Raw genomic sequence first — 22,062 nt, 5'->3', positions numbered from 1 at the left:
TGAGTGCAATTGTGTGGTAGTTTGTGCATTCTTTGGCATTGCCTTTCTTTGGGATTGGAATGAAAACTGACCTTTTCCGGTCCTGTGGCCACTGCCGAGTTTTCCAAATTTGCTGGCATGTTGAGTGCAGCACTTTCACAGCATCATTTTTCAGGATTTGAAAGAGCTCAACTGGAATTCCATCACCTTCACTAGCTTTGTTCGTAGTGATGCTTTCTAAGGCCCACATGACTTCACATTCCAGGATGTCTGGCTCTAGGTGACTGATCACACCTTCGTGATTATCTTGGTTGTGAAGATTTTTGTACAGTTCTTCTGTGTATTCTTGCCACCTGTTCTTAATATCTTCTGCTTCTGTTAGGTCCATACCATTTCTGTTCTTTATTTAGCCCATCTTTACATGAAATGTTCCCTTGGTATCTCTAATTTTCTTGAAGAGGTCTCTAGTCTTTCCCATTCTAGGAGGTCAAATGTATTAAAACCAAAAATTGTATCCTCTATGACCCAGTAATTCTACTATCTACTCCAAGGAAATGGACTTATGCATAAGATGATATGCTAGGATGAAGAGTCATGTAATGTTTACAATAATGAAAAAATTGGGAATAACCACCAGTCCATCAGTAGGCGATGAAAAGGAACAAGTTAACTGGTATGTAACCATCATACACAGTCTCTCTTCCAAGTTGTACCACCGACTAAAAAGAGCAAGTTACAGGATCCATACTGATAGACCTTTTATATTATTAATAAAACATTCAAATCATAAACACAAAACAGATTCATCTAGTATTTAAAAAGTTTTTTAAAAAAGGATAATAAGAATGCATTCTTCATATAAAAAAATATTTTATGAAAAGAGAAAATAGGTAAGGAATTCAAGTTACCCCCCAAAGTCAAAGGGAAGAGGCCTAGAGAAACAGAAGTGGAACTATTACTGATAACTAGGGAAGTAGGAAGGAGGACACCCTTTCTTCAATTTATTACATTTTCAGTTCAACCTAGTCTGCCCTGCATACCTTATAATTTATTCTTCATTTCTAACACGATGTTATCTTTTCCTTCAATTTATTACCTCAAGTTAGGTCAACTCTTACATCATCCTGTTTTTCTGTCTGTTTAGTTCTGAGTTTTTGAAAATTTTTGATTCAAAGTAATTCTTTTTCTTATAGCAAATATTTACTTAAGGTCACAGAATTCAAGTCTGGGAGCATTCTGTTACAGTTTTCTTTTGCACTGTGGAGGTTGTGGGGCAGAGTTTTCATAAGCTTAAGTATTTTGATTCTCATTGGTTTCTTCTTCCATGGGTTTCATACGCATGCTGCCTGTCTTTTCTGTGTATTAGTACACAGTAACAGCTTCTCTGGGTGGTATCATACATATTAAAATACTAAGAGTTACACGCAGACTAGAATAAGAATTTGGAGTGGCTAACTAGGTTTCTTAAAAGTAAATACTTATAATTTAAAATTTAATGGTAAATTTCTATAGGATATGTGAAGAAGTACAGATTGAAGTGCTATCATCATGCCACTGCAACATGGAAGTAAATGCTCTCAGCCACTGAATGTGAGATACTTGCCAACGTTGGTGGTTCACAGGCAGATTGATACCAACTGATACAGATTGATACTGATCACCATGTGTTCTGGACAAGCAGTGAAGATTGTATGTCATATTCTAATTTGGAAATCAGTCCTCTTGGCAAGAATCTTATCTGTCTCACCTGGACTTCTTACTGATTTCCTCTTCTGCTTTAGATTTGAATCTCACTGAAGGTGAGAGAGGTTATAAAGGAGAAGGAAGTAACATTAGCTGCTTTCACAAGCCCCTTTGTGTAATTCAGCTAGACAGTGTTTCTCAACCTTGGCACTACCAGCATTTTGGACTGGTTACTTTGTTTTGTGGCTCTCCTATGTACTGCAGGATGTTGAGCAACATTCCTGGCCACTGGCCACCAGACGCCAGTCTCATCCCTCCCTCCCCAGTTGTGACACCTAAAAATGTCTCCTGACATTGTCAAATGTCCCCTAGTGGCAACAGTGCCCAGGTTAAGAACCACTGAGCAAGAGGGTGAGTTTAGGGACATTATTAAACTTCAGATGCTGAAGACCTATTTAGGCAGCATAACACTGAAAGCCTCGCTAAAGAGAATAGATAGGAAATAGGTAAGGGGACTCAAATATTTAGGCTACAAGTGAAACAAAGGACAAGTCTTTAGTGGCTAGAATAAGGCTTTATGGTTTTGTTTTGTTTTTTGCTGTGCTGAGGCCTGTGGAATCTTAGTTCCCCAACCAAGGACTGAACCCAGGCACCTGGCAGTGGAAGCTTGGAGTCCTAACCACTGGACCACCAGGGAATTTCTAAGGCTTTATGTTTTTTAATGAGGGAAATGTATGAATTCCCAGAGATGGTATCTCAAGTCACAGGGATAGACAAGGTCATCAATCAGGACATAGTGTGTGTATTTGGTTTAGGAAGCGGGAACCTAAACCAGATTTCTAGGGGACATCAATGGTGACACACGAATGCCTCTATAGGAGCCATTAGAGAAGTCTGGAGAGCCTCCCAGGTGGCTCTGTGGTAAAGAATCCACCTGCTAATGCAGAAGACATGGGTTCAACCCCTGGGTTGGGAAGATCCCCTGGAGAAGGCAATGGCAACCCACTCCAGTATTCTTGCCTAGGGAATCCCATGGACAGAAGAGTGTGGCGGGCTACAGTTCATGGGGTCACAAAAGGGTCAGGCAAGACTGAGGGACTAAACAACAACAGAGAGGTCTGGAGAAAACTCAGCACAAGCACAGCTCTGAAAGCCACGAAGTCCATGGTAGGATAGGGGTATATACCGATGAGGGCAAAAGCAGTTTAGGGCAAGACTGAGGCATCAGTGAGCTTAGCATGTGCTGAAATCCACAGGGACTTCCTAGGCAGAGCTGAACTTACTTAACCTCCTTCTGCGGAGCTCCAAATTTATTCTTCTTGCATTGGGTTTGACCACGGTAAAGTCCCATCAAGGCTTTTGATTCTTTGGTCATTGCAAGCTCTCCAAATGTCTGGAAAGTAAAGGAGAAGAAGAAAAGGTAGAGCTTCCCAGTCTTGGAGACATGGATTCCTTCGGGTCAGTTCCTCTGCAGAGCAGGGGCAACATGTGCAAAGCCTCAGGTCCTGAGCTGCAGAAGTCGGTCATTCCTACTGAGGGTCTTTCTCTCATTCTCCTCATCTGTACTTCTGATGACTGCTTTGCAAGGTTTTGGATATAACGAGCTCTCAAGATTCTCCACATCAGAGGTTGTGGCAACTTTTTTCACAGAACTAGAGTGGACCAATTATCTCAACCACCACTCTCATTTTAAAGATTGGGAAGAGGAGGCTCAGAGAAATTAAGTGACCTTGCTCAAAGCTACCCTGCCTCAAAGGGGCAGAAAGCGAACTTGAACCCGGGCAGTATGATTCCCAACTTCAGTTCTCTTTCCAAGGTAGTAGGCTGCCCCATGTGTCATCTACCACTTTATTTATTTTTTAAAGGCTTAAAATGTATTTTAATAAGTTCATGTTGCATTATTCATTTCTCAGAAAAACTTCAAAGGTATTAGGGACAAATCAAACATGGTACACCAATAAAAAATGCACAGCATAACTACCTAAAATAGGCAAAGCTAAGAGCTACCGTCTGACACTCAGCATACAGCAACCCTGTTCTCAAGACTGTACTAGGCCTATCAAAAAAGCTGTGAATGGCAACATCACAGACACAAAGGGCCATTTCTGGGTTGTCCTTACCCAAGAAAAAGATGGAGGCAAGTTTAACACAAGATTTTTTAAAGATACACTAAATGAAAATCTCTAAGCGAAAATGTCTTCCTTGGGACATGAAAGGGTAATATATGGGACATAACAGAACCATATGTATGTTGTCTGTGACCTCTGTGAACATGTGCCTGAATTCCCACCTGGGAGTGATTGGAACAGTGGGGCCAAGGTCATTGGGGGGATGTTTGGTTTTTGTGGTATATGTGGCAGGATCTCTGGGGTGAGACAGTGCACTAAGTCGTGTCCAACTCTTGCGACCCCATGGACTGTAGCCTGCCAGTTTCCTCTGTCTATGGGATTCTCCAGGCAAGAATACTGGAGTGGGTTGCCATTTCCTTCTTCATCATCTACCACTTTAAATGTATCTTAACGTTTACAGAGAACAAGTCTCAAGTAAGTGGATAAGATCATGAGATTTAGAATCTGTATTTGAAAGAACTGGGTTTAAAGCCTGGCCCTGCCATTTCCCAGTTGTGAAGCTTTCTTCATCATTAAAATGGGAAAAACAATACCTATTTTACAGTATTGTTGTAGGGAGTCAATGAGAGCACTTGTAAAATGACTGGGTTTTAGCTATTACCATCATCAACATTACTAGAATTTACTGGTTCAATTACATGGTTACAAATAGCATTTCAAAGGAGGAACCCCTGCTAATAATGCTACCTTCATGTCTGAATAGAACATGAAACAATGTTCTGCTAATCTTGGTAAAGTAGGTTCTATTCAGTAAGTCAGTGATTTTTCAAACTACAGGCAGAAATCCATCAGTGGACACCAATTTAGTGCGTTGTAATAAGTAGAACCGACAGAAAATACTGAGCACAGTGTACAGGCTAATTATTTTGTGAAACATGCTTCAATCTTAGTGTACATATGTGTATGTGTTGTTGCACTTGGTGATAATGTAAAGGAATTCATCAGAGTGCACTGTGGTAAGCAACCCAGGATAAAGAAAGTTTTCTCTGGAATTTGTCCTGAGTTCCTCAGATACCTTTTGTGTTACTGAAGAGCAATCATCCAAAGAATAGCAAGGAGAGATAAGAAAGCCCTATTCAGCAATCAATGCAAAGAAATAGAGGAAAACGATAGAATGGGAAAGACTAGAGACCTCTTCAAGAAAATTAGAAACACCAAAGGAACATTTCATGCAAAGATGGGCTAAATAAAGGACAGAAATGGTATAGACCTAACAGAAGCAAAAGATATTAAGAACAGGTGGCAAGAATACACAGAAGAACTGTACAAAAAAGATCTTCATGACCCAGATAATCACGATGGTGTGATCAGTCACCTAGAGCCAGACATCCTGGAAAGTGAAGTCAAGTTGGCCTTAGAAAGCAACACTACGAACAAAGCTAGTGGAGGTGATGGAATTCCAGTTGAGCTCTTTCAAATCCTGAAAGATGATGCTATGAAAGTGCTGCACTCAATATGCCAGCAAATTTGGAAAACTCAGCAGTGGCCACAGGACTGGAAAAGGTCAGTTTTCATTCCAATCCCAAAGAAAGGCAATGCCAAAGAATGCTCAAACTACCACACAATTGCACTCATCTCACACGCTAGTAAAGTAATGCTCAAAATTCACCAAGCCAGGCTTTAGCAGTACATGAACCATGAACTTCCAGATGTTCAAGCTGGTTTTAGAAAAGGCAGAGGAACCAGAGATCAAATTGCCAACATCTGCTGGATCATTGGAAAAGCAAGAGGGTTCCAGAAAAACATGTATTTCTGCTTTATCGACTATGCCAAAGCCTTTGACTGTGTGGATCACAATAAACTGTGAAAAATTCTGAAAGTGAACGTGAAGTCGCTCAATTGTGTCTGACTCTTTGCAAACCCGAGGACTGTAAACTATCAGGCTCCTCAGTCCATGGAATTTTCCAGGCAAGAGTACTGGAGTGGGTTGCCATCTCCTTCTCCATGGGATCTTCCCAACCCAGGGATCAAACCCAGACATCCCACATTGCGGGCAGACGCTTTACCGTCTGGAAAATTCTGAAGGAGATGGGAATACCAGACCACCTGACCTGCCTCTTGAGAAACCCGTATGCAGGTCAGGAAGCAACAGTTAGAACTGGACATGGAACAACAGACTGGTTCCAAATAGGAAAAGGAGGACGTCAGGGCTGTATATTGTCACCCTGCTTATTTAACTTATATGCAGAGTATATCATGAGAAATGCTGGGCTGGAGGAAGCACAAACTGGAATCAAGATTGCCGGGAAAAATATCAATAACCTCAGATATGCAGATGACACCACCCTTATGGCAGAAAGTGAAGAAGATCTAAACAGCCTCTTGATGAAAGTGAAAGAGGAGAGTGAAAAAGTTGGCTTAAAGCTCAACATTCAGAAAACTAAGATCATGGCATCCAGTCCCATCACTTCATGGGAAATAGATGGGGAAACAGTGGAAACAGTGTTAGACTTTACTTTTTTGGGCTCCAAAATCCCTGCAGATGGTGACTGCAGCCATGAAATTAAAAGACGATTACTGCTTAGAAGGAAAGTTATGACCAACCTAGACAGCATAGTGAAAAGCAGAGACATTCCTTTGTCAACAAAGGTCCGTCTAGTCAATGCTATGGTTTTTCCAGCAGTCATGTATGGATGTGAGACTTGGACTATAAAGAAAGCTGAGTACCGAAGAATTGATGCTTTTGAACTGTGGTGTTGGAGAAGACTCTTTTTTTTTTTGGAGAAGACTCTTGAGAGTCCCTTGGACTGCAAGGAGATCCAACCAGTTCACCCTAAAGGAGATGAGTCCTGGGTGTTCACTGGAAGGACTGATGTTGAAGCTCAAACCCCAATACTTTGGCCACCTGATGCAAAGAGTTGACTCATTTGAAAAGACCCTGATGCTAGGAAAGATTGAGGGCAGGAGGAGAAGGGGAGGACACAGGATGAGATGGTTGAATGGCATCACTGACTAAATGGACATGGGTTTGGGTAGACTCTGGCAGTTGGTGATGGACAGAGGCCTGGTGTGCTATGGTTCATGGGGTTGCAAAGAGTTGGACATGACTGAGCGACTAACTGAACTGAACTGAATCATTCTTCAGTGATTGCTTAAAACTTCAAAACAATTGAATCCACTAAAATTTATGATCTACCAACTTGTTAGGAAGTGGAAGGGGTGAGGTTGGTTCCTGAGTCACTCTGTTTTCTTGTTTTAGTGGGTGCAAAAAATTTCCCTTCTAGTTTACCAAAGGGAGGCTGGGATTGTTTTATCTCTAGGCCTAACAAGTAAGAATCATATTTCCCTACCAGTGTATTCATTATGTCATAATGAAACCAGCCCATCCACAGAACAAAAAGTCCAAACGATTCCTTTTGAAAGGATTATAACTCTGTCTCTGCTTTTCCTAGTTATACCCTCGTTACTGAGCACAAGTGAAAAGTGAAAGTCGCTCAGTCATGTTCAACTCTTGGCAACGCCATGGACTGTATAGACCATGGAATTCTCCAGGCCAGAATACTGGAGTGGGTAGCCTTTCTCTTATCCAGGGGATCTGTCCAACCCAGAGATTGGACTCAGGTCTCCTGCACTGCAGGCAAATTCTTTACCAGCTAAGCCACAAGGGAATTAAGGGAAGCCGTTACTGAGAGCAAGTTCAAATACTGGATTGGCCAAAAAGTTTGTTGGGGTTTTCTCCCCCAACAAACTTTTTGGCCAATCCATCCTTTTTAAATGGCTTTAATTTCTTTATATATATATATATATATATATATATATATATATATATATATATATAATTTATTTTTGGCTGTGCTAGGTCTTTGTTGCAGCCATGGGCCCTCTCTAGTTGTGGTGAGTGGGGGTACTCTCTTGTTGGGAGTGCTTGGGCTCCTCACTGTGGGGCTTCTCTTGTTGTGGAGCACAGGCTCTAGGGTATGTGGGTTTCAGCAGTTGCGGCTCATGGGTTCTACAGTGCATGGGTTCTATAGTGCATGGGCTCAGCTGCCCCATGGCTTATGGAATCCTTCTGACCAGGGACTGAACTTGTGTCCTCTGCATTGGCAGGTGGACTCCTAACCACTGGACCACCAGGGAAGTCCTTCCATAACATCTTAATGGAAAAACTGAAATAAATTTTTTGTCCAACCCAACATCCGGGGACTACTATGGTTTTCTCAGCATCTACTGGCTCAGTGAGATTAATCAGAAGAAATGACAACCACCAGAAGAAAATACATATATATTTTTTACTAGACTTTGAATAGTTTATCTTTTTTCAGTTTTACACACAGCATTTTAGATCTTGGTTTTCCTGTCTCCAATAATAAAACACTGAAAGGAAATAATTTTACCTGAGATTCAGAGAGATAGCCAGCATTACTCCCTTGCTCGATTCCAGTCTTCACTACCTAAAAAACACAGAGAGCACTTGTTCCTTGTTGGAATGGACTGTTGAGATGTACAGTAATGCTGAAAAAAGATGGCTAGTGTTGTTAGTCTTCAAAAAGTCAGAAGTCTAAACTGAAGTGAGAAAGAGAAGAGGATTGAGTGCCTTATTACTTAAGACAGTTAATTCTCCATCTCTAAGGCTACTGCTAAACCTAGCATAAAATGGGAGGAAATAAAATAGAAGGAAAGAGAATTAAAGTCAGAACATGAAAAGCATACAGAGGTTCCACAGCTCAAATCCTACCTCCTTATCCTTTGAATCCTGTTATTTTGTCAGAGAAAGAGTTGTTGTCACCCCTTTCTGAGTTCAATAGTACGTTTACCGTTTCCTCTTCTCTCCCTTCCCTCCTCCTCAAATTATTCATCCAGCTCGTCTCCTGTTTTTCAAATATGAGCAGGTCCCCTAAGTTCCACTTTCAGCCCTTTCTCCTTCTCTATTCATCCATCCTCAGTAACATCATTTAGTTTACCACGTTAATCATGATCTCTGTGAAATCCAATTTAACATTTGGGGTTAAGTACTATCCTAAGTACAAAGGCAAGTATAAAAGAAATAACTGTGTACTCAAGCACCATAATTTATTGATGATTAAAAAAATAATAAATAAATCTATATCCTGAACTGACTTCTCTGTCTAAACTACTGTTGCTTGAACTTCCTGAAATATTTAATTTCAACACTTCTAAAACTGAACTCTTCTCTTTGGCAAGTCTCTTACTACCCCCGTATTTTCACTTTTACTATTCTATCTCAGGATCTTATTCAAACTTCAAGTCTGAATTACCAGCATAGTTTCCTAGTTCATTGTTCTACTTTGTCTATTTCTAATTCATTTTTACTCACCACCATGAAGATGGTTCTCTATGCCCTATGTAGGACAAAGGTCAAATTTCTTACTTAATCATTATCTTCTAAAATATAGCCTCAGTCTGCCTGCCTGAAGACATTTCATAATCCTTCCACAAAAATTGATCTCGTTTAATGTTTCTTGAAGAGCCTCATGCTTTCCAACTTCTGTAACTTTATTCAAAATGCCCATCCCTACCTGGCACTATTTTCTTTTCATCTATTCTCTGCCTGTTTTTCAGGGCTCAAGTCAAATTCCATGAAGCTCTACCTAATTTCTCTGGCTTATAGGGATTGTTCCCTTCTCAGTGAATTTAGCAATTTTCCTTTATCCTGATTACCTGCATTAACCCCCTGCAGCTGCATACCAACCTTTATCCTGACATCTGCCTTATTACATACATGTGTTCAATCTCCCCAACCCAGACTATCAGGTGAATGAGGGTAGGGGACCATGTTTCATAAGTAATGTATTTTGGTGTCTTTGGCTCAAATATATTTGCTGACCAATTCAGTCTCCAATTCTGAAGTCTTTGATCCTATGCTCTTTAAAGCTTAGACTTTCCAGATTGAAGATTTTATAAGTTTTAAAGTCTACCTTTAGACAGAAGTTTCTTCAACTCTGTGATGATTTTAAGTATCCTCCCTTATCTTTTCCAGAGCTTCTCTATATCATTACATCTTTTTCATAATTGTGGCATTGTAGAGTCGATGAGATATTTTAGGTAATGACCATTTTGACTAAGGACAAAATACAGCCATTAATTTTGTTTCGACTATCTCTTAATTAATGCCTGATATTTTACTGGCCGCCTTATACTGATAAGACATAGGTTCCTTTCCTGGTTTATAACTGGTAGTTTTAAGCTCATCAACTAAAAAGTATGCTTGGCACTAATTTCCCCCAAATACCCATTTCTGTAAATCCTCATAGCTTGCTATGCTCATGTGTTATTTTTAGTTAAGTATTTTGACAGCAGCATGAAGAACTTTAGTGCTGGCATGCATGGTGCAGAATGGCAATAAAGAGTACTGCTCTCGACAGAGGGAAGAAACATGAGAGATGTTGGAGGATGGGGTAAAGACTTACATCAATTATTTTCAGGGGTGCAGGATAAAGGCCTTTGGTCTGCTTTCGTACTTTTTCTTCCACCTTTTTGTAAATCTGTTGCCTGACAAATGGAATACTCAAGGCGTATGACGTCAATTCTGTAAGGTAAAATGCTATTTATTAGCTTCTTACTGGTAAGAGCCCAGCCTCCCTTATTAGTTTGTTCTGTAAACTCCACAAAAATGCAGTGATTCTAGCTCTCTGTAAGAACTGCTCTTTACTCTGATATACACAATCTAAATTGCAACCTAAGCACTTCTTTAAACTTAAGTTGATAAGTATTAATGCTGAGTGTTGGGTACATGGTATTTATTACACAATTATATTATTCCATTTTGGTATTACTTTAAATTTTTCAAAATAAAAAGTTTTTTCTGAAAATGTCTTTAACCAATGTAAGGTCCAGGACCAGAGCTTTGAGCAGAGTTATTGCACCCTCTAAGGCTGAGTTTACACTTAAGAGTAAACAATGCATTTATCTTTTCCTTATTCAAATTCATGGCAAATCAAATTAAATTCCCTGGAAAGAAGCTGTGACTTTGTTTTTTAATAATGACACTCACTTTCTACCAATCCCTTGTCTCTCTTTGGAGTGATCTTTTTATCAGCTAGTCCTTTGGCAAAAGTAATTGCAACTTCTTCTAAGTATTCAATTGTCCGTTCCTCTGGAGGTTTTACTCCTGGTCCTGTAAAGATGAACACAACAGACTGGAATGTCAGTCAGGCTTGGCTCAGTCCCAGGTGGGCAAAACCCCAGGAAAACCAAAGCCAAAGACTCGTACCCATTTTCAGCACAGTTTTCTAAGTCAAACTAGAAACTGGTGGGTGGCAGTGTCATGAACTATGGACTCAAAAAGAGAAGTCACGCTGAGCAAAGGTGTAACAACCTACTCCAGGGAGAAAACAAATCTTAAGCCCCATAAATCTGGCTTCCACTTCTGAGTAGGATGTATTATGTTTCATGAGACCTGTATTCTCGCTGCAAAACTGGAAAAAAGTTAATTGAAAAATCACATCTGTAAAGATACTGGAGAGCTGTAGAAGCAACAAAGGTTATATAAATAGAATTCCAGAGAGGGAAGAGCCTGTCAGAGGTGAACTGCGGACATTCTCTTTTCTGCAGGCATGTGCTGATTTTGGGCATGGGCTGAGGACTGGATGTGGCTCAGGCAGAAGGATGCTACTGAGAGAACGTGAAATGATCAGAGCTTTTGGTGGTCACATACAATAGGTGAGAACTAGTAAAAATCAAACACAAAGCTAGTTTTCCTGCATGGAACATCTGTGAAGTTCTAAGGTGGTGCAAGAGGCTGGAAGCTAGAGTGTAATCTCCCATAGTGTCATAATGTTTAGCATAGCAGTACTTCTAGAGAGAGAGGAACTTGCCAAAAACATCAACTGACTTTTCACCTGAGGCCTTTGCCTGACACCAAACTTACTGAATGGAGGAAAATAAAAAGATAGACTCAAAAACCCCAAAGGCTGATTGTACAGCCTTTGAAAACACACACCCATCAGGCTCTCAATCAAAAGCTTGTAAGAGCCACACTTAAAAACTCTTCCCTATTTTCAGCCTCTGTGGAGGAGACAAAAAATGAACTAAGTCACTAACTTCCGAATAACAAAAGTGCACAGGGTCCATGGAAGTCATAATGCTGGAATTATGGAAGAATACGGGAGATCAGTTACTATAGAAAAGAAGCACTTCAGAGATCTACAGAGGGGCCCCTTGAAACTCTGGCCAAGTTATCATTCTACACACGCATGAGAGGAAACTATCTGAGGTCAGGGAGAGAGCCATCATAAAGGCATGAAAAAAAGTAAGAAAAAATGACCTATAGCTAGGAGACAAACTGACTGATAGAAACAGACGCAGAAATGGAAAGATAGAATAAGCAGATACAAAGGTTAGAAAGGTTACTGTAAATTCATGCTGTATGTTCAAGAAGATAGAGGAAAACAGAAACATAATAAGGAAAAATTGAAGATTTAACAGTGAATCAAATGTTACTTCTAAATATGAGAAAACAACAATGCTGAAACAAAAAATACAGGTGATTGGATTAGTAGCAAATTATACAGTGAAGAAGAAAAAATCAGGAAACTTGAATATATGGCAAAGAAATATAAACAGACTGAAAAAGAAAAACAGCTTCTAACATATATGAGGTTGAGGTCTCAGAAAAAAGGTAGGGAACTGAGGAGACAAAAGATCTGTACTCTAAAAACTATAAGATGCTAATGAAAGAAACTGAAGATGACACAAACTGATGGGAAGATATACCATTTTCTTGGATTGGATGAATCAATATTGTCAAAAAGACTATATTACCCAAGGCAATCTACAGATTCAATGCAATCCCTATCAAATTACCAATGGCTTTTTCCAGAGAACTAGAAGAAAGAAATCTTAAAATTTGCATGGAGACACAAAAGACCCCAATAGTCAAAGCAATCTTGAGAAAGAAAAACAGAGCTGGAGGAATCAGGCCCCTGACTTCAGACTATACTACAAACTAGTCATCAAAACAGTATGGTAGTGGCACAGAAACAGAAATATAGATCAATGGAACAGGACAGAGGGCCCACAAGTAAATCTGCACACTTATGGTCAAGAAATCTATGACAAAGAAGGCAAAACTACAATGGAGGAAAGAGAAAGAGAGCCTCTTTAATAAGTGGTGCTGGAAAAACTGGAGAGCTACATGTAAAAGTATGAAATTAGAACACTTTCTAATACCACACACAAAAATAAACTCAAAATGGATTAAAGACCTAAATGTAAGGCCAGGAACTATAAAACTCTTAGAGAAAAACAGAACTCTCTGACAAAAACTGCAGGAAGATCCTCTTTGACTTACCTCCTCGAGTAATGGAAATAAAAAACAAAAGTAAATGAATGGGAGCTAATAAAACTTAAAAGCTTTTGCACAGTGAAGGAAATGATTAATATAAACAAGATGAAATGACAACCTTCAGAATGGGAGAAAATAACTGAATACAAAGCAACTGACAAATAATTAATCTCTAAAATGTACAAGCAGCTCATGTAGGGGCTTCCCTGATAGCTCAGTGAAGAATCTGCCTGCAAAAAAGGAGACCCTGGTTTGATTCCTGGGTCAGGAAGATCCACTGCAGAAGGGATAGGCTACCCACTTCAGTATTCTTGGGCTTCCCTGGTGGCTCAACTGGTAAAGAATCCACCCACAATGTGGGAGACCTGGGTTTGATCCCTGGGTTGGGAGGATCCTCTGGAGAAGGGAACAGCTACCCACTCCAGTATTCTGGCCTGGAGAATTCCATGAGGTTGCAAAGAGTTGGACACGACTGAGCGGCTTTCACTTTCACCTTCATGCAACTCAATATCAGGAAAGCAAACAACCCAGTCAAAAAGTGGGTGGACGATCTAAACAAGCATTTCTCCAAAGAAGACATATAGCAGATGGCCAATAAACACAGGAAAAGATGCTCAATATTGTTCATCAGTAGAGAAATGCAATGACTCATTTCTTAAGTATATGAATTTCACTTTAACCAATATTCAAGATATTAACACTTTTAAGAAAATATATAACTTCATAAGGCTCAATTCTGAGTCATGTTAACACTTACCCAGTGGTTCCACCAGTTGGTCAACCAGTCCCATTTTCTTTGCTCTGTCTGCACGAATGCCTCTACCAGTCAGCATCATGTCAAAAGCAGCAGGTATACCCACCTAACAGGCAAGCAAGGATTTGAGTAGAAGGGGAAAAATATCAGAGTGACAATTACAATTTACAAATCATACAACTGAGCAAAATAATTATTAAAATGAGAAAAGTCAAAACAGATTTTCATGCTGTATATCAAATAATGAAATTTTATACAGATACACATTCAGGTAACTTATAGTTTTAGAAACCTCCACTTGAAGGGAAAACATCTTTGTATATTTTAATTCAGTATGTAGGATTTCTGTCTTATGGATTGATAAAGTGGAGACTAAAATTGTACAATTATGTCATTTTGAGTTTCTTCTCTATCATTTGTATAATATTTAAAATTCCTACAATGGAATTAGTAGAGACTTTGAGAAACTTCATTGTTTTGAAAATGTCTTTAGAAAGGATCTCAGACTTGGGATTTCCCTGGTGGTCCAGTGGTTAAGACTCTGTACTCTCAACCTGTGCAGGGGGCCCAGGTTCAATCCCTGGTAGGGGATGGAAATGCCCCCCCGCTTCCAACAATAACAAAGAAACTCAGCTATATTTTTTACACACATATAGGCATATTCATTCTTTCAATAAATCCTCTTGACAATTTCTATGAAGAAATACACACTATTTAATATCAGAATGAATACCATAAGCTTTCTCATTTTTCTGTGTCCAACTCATATCAACTTCTCTCCAAAGAGCATTTCTGTGGAGTGATTGCTGTTTTCCTGAAGAATCTATAGTGCCAGAGGCTATGAGGTTCAGGTGGTCCTCATGTTTGATGTTAAGATTGCTCTGCAGCCTCCAGGTCTCACTGTCCTTCCCCTTCTTAATAATTCAAAAGCCGGATGGGTCCCTTTGGGTTTTATAGAATACAATGAGATCGTCCAGGGACTTCCCTGGTGGTCCAGTGTTAAGACTCTGCACTTCCACTGTTGAGGGTTTGATCCCTGGTCGCTGAACTAAGATTCCACATGCTGGGCAGCCAAAAAAAAAGGTCTGTCTCTTATAGTTATCATGAGATAAGATACAAGGATCTGAAAAGCTGATAAGATTGTACTGTGCAGAGAAGGAACAAATTAAACTGTTAGGTTTCAGAAAGCAAGACATGTATGTTATTTATCTCTTCCCTTCTTTAGGGACTAACAAAGGCCCGTGATCAATCATCTTGATTAAGGAATTAAAAAAATAAACAGACATTAATCTCATATATTCATATTTTATTTGGTTTATAAATTTTACCATGAGTACACATACAATACCTTCTGTACAAGAGGAAATAGATCAAATGGATATATAGGACTGAAGATCTCAAGTTCACATTGAGATCTTAAACTCACCATCTTGGGCAGCCTTTGTGTGGCTCCTGCTCCTGGTAAGATTCCCAGCAAGACCTCAGGGGAACCCAATACTGTTTTCTTATCTTTTGTTGCTATTCTGTATTGGCATGAAATGGCAAGCTTCAAACAAATGAAGGAAAATTAGAATGTTAAAAAACTTAGTTTTATAGCATCTTAGGATATGTGAGGGTCTAAAAATTACTTATAAGGCAGGAATGTGCCCACAGAATTTCTTAGGCTGGCATTTGATGCTTTCTAGAATTTACCTTTCTGGCTTCCTTCATTTGTCTTTCCTAAGTTATTAAACTCTTTTAGGGCTACAGATCCCCTTGATTATCTAAAAACTATGGAAATTTTCAATAGAGAAATGCACATACAATTATCTCAGGTTTAGAAGCCCTATACCCTATAAAGACTCTTCAGTCAAGTAGGCCTACTTATGGTATCCTAATTAGGCTTTGTTATTCTTGTCTTTGTTCACATCATGCCACATGTGGAATGTTTTGCCACTGTTTTCTCGTTAATCAAATTCTGCTTATCTTTTAGAACCAGATACAGCTTTCTTTCATTAATGTGTGAAAGTGGCTAGTATAGAACCCAGCACGTGATAAATGTCCAAAAAATGTTCTTTTTTCCCCACCTCCTTCTTTTCTATGTGTTCCAGTCTGGTAAATATCTCTTCTCTCAGACCTTGTGTTATTTATCGTCTTTACTACACACAGAACACACGACATACACTATATGCTGTCTTAACTAAAGTAGCTCAAGAGCATGAACTGCAGTTATGAATTTTTGCCTTGCAAACTTGAACAAGGTTTTTTATATTTGAAAGGGAACTTAGGGATCCAGTTCAACTCTTCTTAATTTATAAATGAAAACGTGCCACTCTGATTTGCTTGCTCAGTGCCATGAGACTAAGACTAAAAACCTATCCAGAAGTTTAATGACTCAGAAAAAGCTGACTCGCCCTCAAGAGCTTTTCTTAAGGCAAAACAGTGGCCTAAAGGTTTGCAGCTGGTGGATCCCAACAATGAGCTGGCCCGCGTTTCGATGACTCTGGAAGAAATCTGTTACCTCAAGTCCTCCTCCTAAGCAGGATCCATTGATGGCAGCCACGACAGGCTTTGTGGACTTCTCAAGTTTCTCAAACATTTTCTGTGCTTCTTGTGATATTTGCGTTACTTCTTGAGAGGTCGTACAAGAATTTAACATGCTGTAGTAAACATGAAAACAGAGAACAGAAAAAAAAAAAAACAAAGATAAAACTATAACTCACTTTGTTCAGTACTTCATCCACCATAACCTTATTGTACCATATATCAATATTTGGTAGTGAGTCTTCAAATAGAAGTTTAAGAAGAATGATTTTGTCTCAGATAGCACTAATATCAGTGACATCATCTCTCTACAAAATTCAGGGAACATGAACAAAACATGGTGAATAATTTATATCTGCTTTGATAGCAAATCATTAGATTACAAATCTTCTGGTAAATATTTTCATGATCAGATTAAACATTTTAATTATCAGTAGCTTTCAGATTGAACATCAGTGGAAATGACAGAGAAAAAAGCTTCTCTTACAACAATGTTTCCTCAACATCCTTTAATTTCAGTTTCCTTCATTTGCTACTTAACTGTTTCTGAACACATTTAAGCTGTGGGTTTTTCATTTTGATCAAAGATAACTGATTTCCTGTCATATTTCCTGTGTGCTGGGAGTGGCTCAGCTAGCCTCACAGAAGCTGCAAGTACTTTCCTAAGGATTTAGGTGGCTACTATTAGGTACATCAATGTCTTGCTAGGCTGGAATAACCAAGGCAAAAGAAAAAGTCCTTGATGTAGATAACTCTGCTTTTTTCAAAAAATAAACAGAATATTTATAAATTTCTAATTACTGTACATAAACAAAGAAGAGTACACAATATTCAGTTCAGTGGTGTCCGACTCTTTGCAACCCCATGAACCTCAGCACACCAGGCCTCCCTGTCCATCACCAACTCCCGGAGTCTACCCAAACTCATGTCCATTGAGTCGGGGATGCCATCCAACTGTCTCTGCCATTCCCTTCCTGTCGTCCCCTTCTCCTCCTGCCCTCAATCTTTCCCAACATCAGGGTCTTTTCCAATGAGTCAGCTCTTCGCATCAGGTGGCCAAAGTACTGGAGTTTCAGCTTCAGCATCAGTCCTTCCAATGATCACACAGGACCAATCTCCTTTAGGATGGATTGGTTGGATCTCCTTGCAGTCCAAGGGACTCTCAAGAGTTCTCCAACATCACAGTTCAAAAGCATCAATTCTTCGGTGCTCGGCTTTCTTTATAGTCCAACTCTCACATCCATACATGACCACTGGAAAAACCACAGCCTTGACTAGATGGACCTTTGTTGGCAAAGTAATGTCTCTGCTTTTTAAAATGCTGTCTAGGTTGGTCATAACTTTCCTTCCAAGGAGTAAGCGTCTTAATTTCATGGCTGCAATCACCATCTGCAGTGATTTTGGAGCCCAAAAAAGTAGTCAGCCACGGTTTCCCCATCTATTTGCCATGATCTTAGTTTTCTGAATGTTGAGCTTTAAGCCAACTTTTTCACTCCCCTCTTTCACTTTCACCAAGAGGCTCTTTAGATCTTCTTCACTTTCTGCCATAAGGGTGGTGTCATCTGCATATCTGAGGTTATCGATCTTTCTTCCGGCAATCTTGATTCCAGTTTGTGCTTCCTCCAGCCCAGCATTTCTCATGATGTACTCTTCATATCAGTTAAATAAGCAGGGTGACAATATACAGGCTTGACATACTCCTTTTCCTGTTTGGAACCAGTCTGTTGTTCCATGTCCAGTTCTAACTGTTGCTTCCTGATCAGCATACAGGTTTCTCAAGAGGCAGGTCAGGTGGTCTGGTATTCCCATCTCCTTCAGAATTTTCCACAGATTATTGTGATTCACACAGTCAAAGGCTTTGGCATAGTCAATAAAGCAATAGATGTTTTTCTGGAACCCTCTTGCTTTTTCGATGATCCAGCGGATGTCAGTAATTTGATCTCTGGTTCCTCTGCCTTTTCTAAAACCAGATTGAACATCTGGAAGTTCATGGTTCACGTATTGCTGAAGCCTGGCTTGGGGAATTTTGAGCATTACTTTACTAGCATGTGAGATGAGTGCAATTGTGCGGTAGTTTGAGCATTCTTTGGCATTACCTTTCTTTGGGATTGGAATGAAAACTGACCTTTTCCGGTCCTGTGGCCACTGCTGAGTTTTCCAATTTGCTGGCATATTGAGTGCAGCATTTTCACAGCATCATCTTTCAGGATTTGAAATAGCTCAACTGGAATTCCATCACCTCCACTAGCTTTGTTTGTAGGCCCACTTGACTTCACATTCCAGGATGTCTGGCTCTAGGTGAGTGATCACACTATCATGATTATCTGGGTCATGAAGATCTTTTTTGCACAGTTCTCCTGTGTATTCTTGCCACCTCTTCTTAATATCTTCTGCTTCTGTTAGGTCCATACCATTTCTGTCCTTTATTGAGCCCATCTTTGCATGAAATGTTCCCTTGGTATTTCTAATTTTCTTGAAGAGATCTCTAGTCTTTCTCATTCTATTGTTTTCCTCTATTTCTTTGCATTGATTGCCGAGTAGGGCTTTCTTATCTCTCCTTGCTATTCTTTGGAACTGTGCATTCAAATGGGTATATCTTTCCTTTTCTCCTTTGCTTTCGCTTATCTTGTTTTCACAGCTATTTGTAAGGCCTCCTCAGATAGCCATTTTGCTTTTTTTGCATTTCTTTTTCTTGGGGATGGTCTTGATCCCTGTCTCCCGTACAATGTCACGAACCTCCGTCCATAGTTCATCAGGCACTCTGTCTATCAGATCTAGTCCCTTAAATCTATTTCTCACTTCCACTGTATAATCATAAGGGATTTGATTTAGGTCATACCTGAATGGTCTAGTGGTTTTCCCCACTTTCTTCAATTTAAGTCTGAATTTGGCAATAAGGAGTTCATGATCTGAGCCACAGTCAGCTCCCGGTCTTGTTTTTGCTGACTGTATAGAGCTTGTCCATCTTTGGCTGCAAATATAGTCAATCTGATTTTGGTGTTGGCCATCTGGTGATGTCCATGTGTAGAGTCTTGTGTTGTTGAAAGAGGGTGTTTGCTATGACCAGTGTGTTCTCTTGGCAAAACTCGATTAGCCTTTGCCCTGCTTCATTCTGTACTCCAAGGCCAAATTTGCCTGTTACTCCAGGTGTTTCTTGACTTCTTTTGCATTCCAGTCCCCTATAATGAAAAGGACGTCTTTTTTGGGTGTTAGTTCTAAAAGGTCTTGCAGGTCTTCACAGAACCGTTTAACTTCAGCTTCTTCAGCGTTACTGGTTGGGGCACAGACTTGGATTACTGTGATATTGAATGGTTTGCCTTGGAAACGAACAGAGATCATTCTGTTGTTTTTGAGATTGGATCCAAGTACTGCATTTCAGATTCTTTTGCTGACTATAATGGCTACTCCATTTCTTCTAAGGGATTCCTGCCCACAGTAGTAGATACAATGGTCATCTGAGTTAAATTCACCCATTCCTGTCCATTTTAGTTCGCTGATTCCTAGAATGTTGACGTTCACTCTTGCCATCTCCTGTTTGACCACTTTCAATTTTCGTGATTCATGGACCTAATACTCCAGGTTCCTATGCAATATTGCTCTTTTCAGCATTGGACCTTGCTTCTATCAGCAGTCCCATCCACAGCTGAGTGCTGTTTTTGCTTTGGCTCCATCCCTTCATTCTTTCTGGAGTTATTTCTCCATTGATCGTCACTATCATATTGGGCACCTACCAACCTGGGGAGTTCATCTTTCTCTGTCCTATCTTTTTGCCTTTTCATACTGTTCATGGGGTTCTCAAGGCAAGAATACTGAACTGGTTTGCCATTCCCTTCTCTAGCAGATCACATTCTGTCAGACCTCTCCGCCATGACCCGTCCATCTTAGGTGGCCCCACACAGCATGGCTTAGTTTCATTGAGTTAGACAAGGCTGTGGTCCATGCGATCAGATTGGCTTGTTGTCTGTGATTGTGGTTTCAGTCTGTCTGCCCTCTGATGCCCTCTCTTAGTGCCTACTGTCTTACTTGGGTTTCTCTTACCTTGGACGTGGGATATCTTCACAGCTGCTCCAGCAAAGTGCAGCTGCTGCTCCTTACCTTGGATGTGGGATATCTCCTCACAGCCATACTGAACAATGTTTAAAAGTATACAAGTACCTTAAATACAAATTATTAAGCCAATAATGCTGGCTATCATTGCCTAAACTTCAAAGAATCATAAAACAAATACCTATTTTTTACAGAATTAACAACTGTCAACATTTTAACCCGTTAAACAAACACTAAGATACCATCTCTCCTTATTTTTGCTTTAAAGTGTAAAAAAGTTATATATACATATATTATATCATGAAAAAAAGAAAGAAAATATTAGCTGTATTGGTAAAGTACTCTCTGACCTCCTCAAGTTCTATCAGCTACTTCGTTTACCCTGAAACATCCATTATCATATACTTGCAGTACAATCTTCAGACCAACTATGTATTTGTATCCATAAATAATACAGAGAAGTATTTTATGTGTTGTTTTAAAATGTTTACATAAACTATATACTGTACCAAATATTCTGCAAGTTGTTTTAATTTAACATATTTTTGAGTTCTAACATTATGCTGTAGAGCTAGTTAGATCCTTTGAATTGTTTTTATAGCATTTTATCTTAAGAATATTCCACATTTACTTATCTATTACCCTCATGACTGACATTTAGTTTGTTTCAAATTCTTCACTATTGTAAATTACACAGGACTGAACATCCTTATGCATGTATGGGTCCTAAAAAACAAAGGATGGGATTTCTCCAGCATACATACCTAGAACAGATTATATGATACATGTATTTTCAGTTTTACTAAATTTTATCAAATTGTTCTCCAAGGTGGCTATACCAATTTTCAGTCCTAGTAACACTCAACTTTCTCATTTTTCCAAGTCTTTGCTAACATCATATTTTCAAACTTTTAAATGTTTGCTGGTCTGACAGATAGGAAAAAAAGGGCATCTCATTGTTAGTTTGGTTTTATAGTAATTATTCTACTCAAATACTGCTCCTTGAACTACTTTCAACTTCTTTAAAGAAAGGCTGGATTCAGTCTTATAAGGTTTAAGCAACAAGTCTCTATCAACTTTATTTATATTCATGAAAATAACACAAAAAGTAACTTTCAGAGAAAATTTACTTCTACTTTCTTTTCAAATGAGAAATGATAAGGCCTAAAAAACATACCTTTAGCCAAGATAAAATGTGATTTCAAATTTTCTGAAACTTACTTCAGATCAGCACCTGCAATGAAGCAGCCAGGCTTTGTTGAGATAAGGACGGCACTTCTGATCTGACTGCTAGACCAGACTTCATTCATTACTTCCATGAACTCTGAATGCAGTTCTTGACTTAGAGTATTCACCTGCCAAAGGGAAATACACATAAATCTAATGGTTTAAATTTGATGTAGTTGACATACAAATCACCACCCAAGGCTATTTTGATTACAGGAAATATATTTACCCAGGAGAAATACACTGTTAAAAGAAATAGGGAAATAAACAAACCAACATGCCAGCAGCTATTTATTCAGGTGCTTTGGCCAATGCCTCCCTCTAAAAAATAGTTCTCCTTAAAGGAGGAACTCATAGTCCTAATAGTTTGAATCATATGCAGGCTATAAAGTAAGTCTACATTTATCAGCATGGAAAAAAATTTGTATAATGTTAAGGGAAAAAAAGAATCAAAATTAGACAAATAGTATGATCTT

At 39.3% G+C, this 22,062-nt stretch overlaps 1 protein-coding gene across 1 annotated transcript in view; it reads right to left on the bottom strand.

The window, feature by feature from the left end:
- The window catches only part of HADHA (hydroxyacyl-CoA dehydrogenase trifunctional multienzyme complex subunit alpha), a 42,568-nt gene that overhangs the window by 13,690 nt on the left and 6,816 nt on the right, over nucleotides 1-22,062 (bottom strand). Inside the window, exons 4-11 of the mRNA XM_061433077.1 lie at nucleotides 21,581-21,714; nucleotides 16,290-16,428; nucleotides 15,216-15,335; nucleotides 13,793-13,895; nucleotides 10,744-10,866; nucleotides 10,160-10,278; nucleotides 8,126-8,182; nucleotides 2,946-3,055 (exon numbers count right to left, since the gene is read on the bottom strand). Of these exons, the coding sequence (XP_061289061.1) occupies nucleotides 2,946-3,055; nucleotides 8,126-8,182; nucleotides 10,160-10,278; nucleotides 10,744-10,866; nucleotides 13,793-13,895; nucleotides 15,216-15,335; nucleotides 16,290-16,428; nucleotides 21,581-21,714 (905 nt within the window). The remainder of the gene's footprint in view (nucleotides 1-2,945; nucleotides 3,056-8,125; nucleotides 8,183-10,159; nucleotides 10,279-10,743; nucleotides 10,867-13,792; nucleotides 13,896-15,215; nucleotides 15,336-16,289; nucleotides 16,429-21,580; nucleotides 21,715-22,062) is intronic.

The sequence above is a fragment of the Bos javanicus genome, chromosome 11 (assembly GCF_032452875.1).
Source record: "Bos javanicus breed banteng chromosome 11, ARS-OSU_banteng_1.0, whole genome shotgun sequence".
NCBI lineage: Eukaryota > Metazoa > Chordata > Mammalia > Artiodactyla > Bovidae > Bos > Bos javanicus.
The sequence above is the reverse complement of the archived record's forward strand: the minus strand, read 5'-3'. Positions and strand labels throughout refer to the sequence as shown.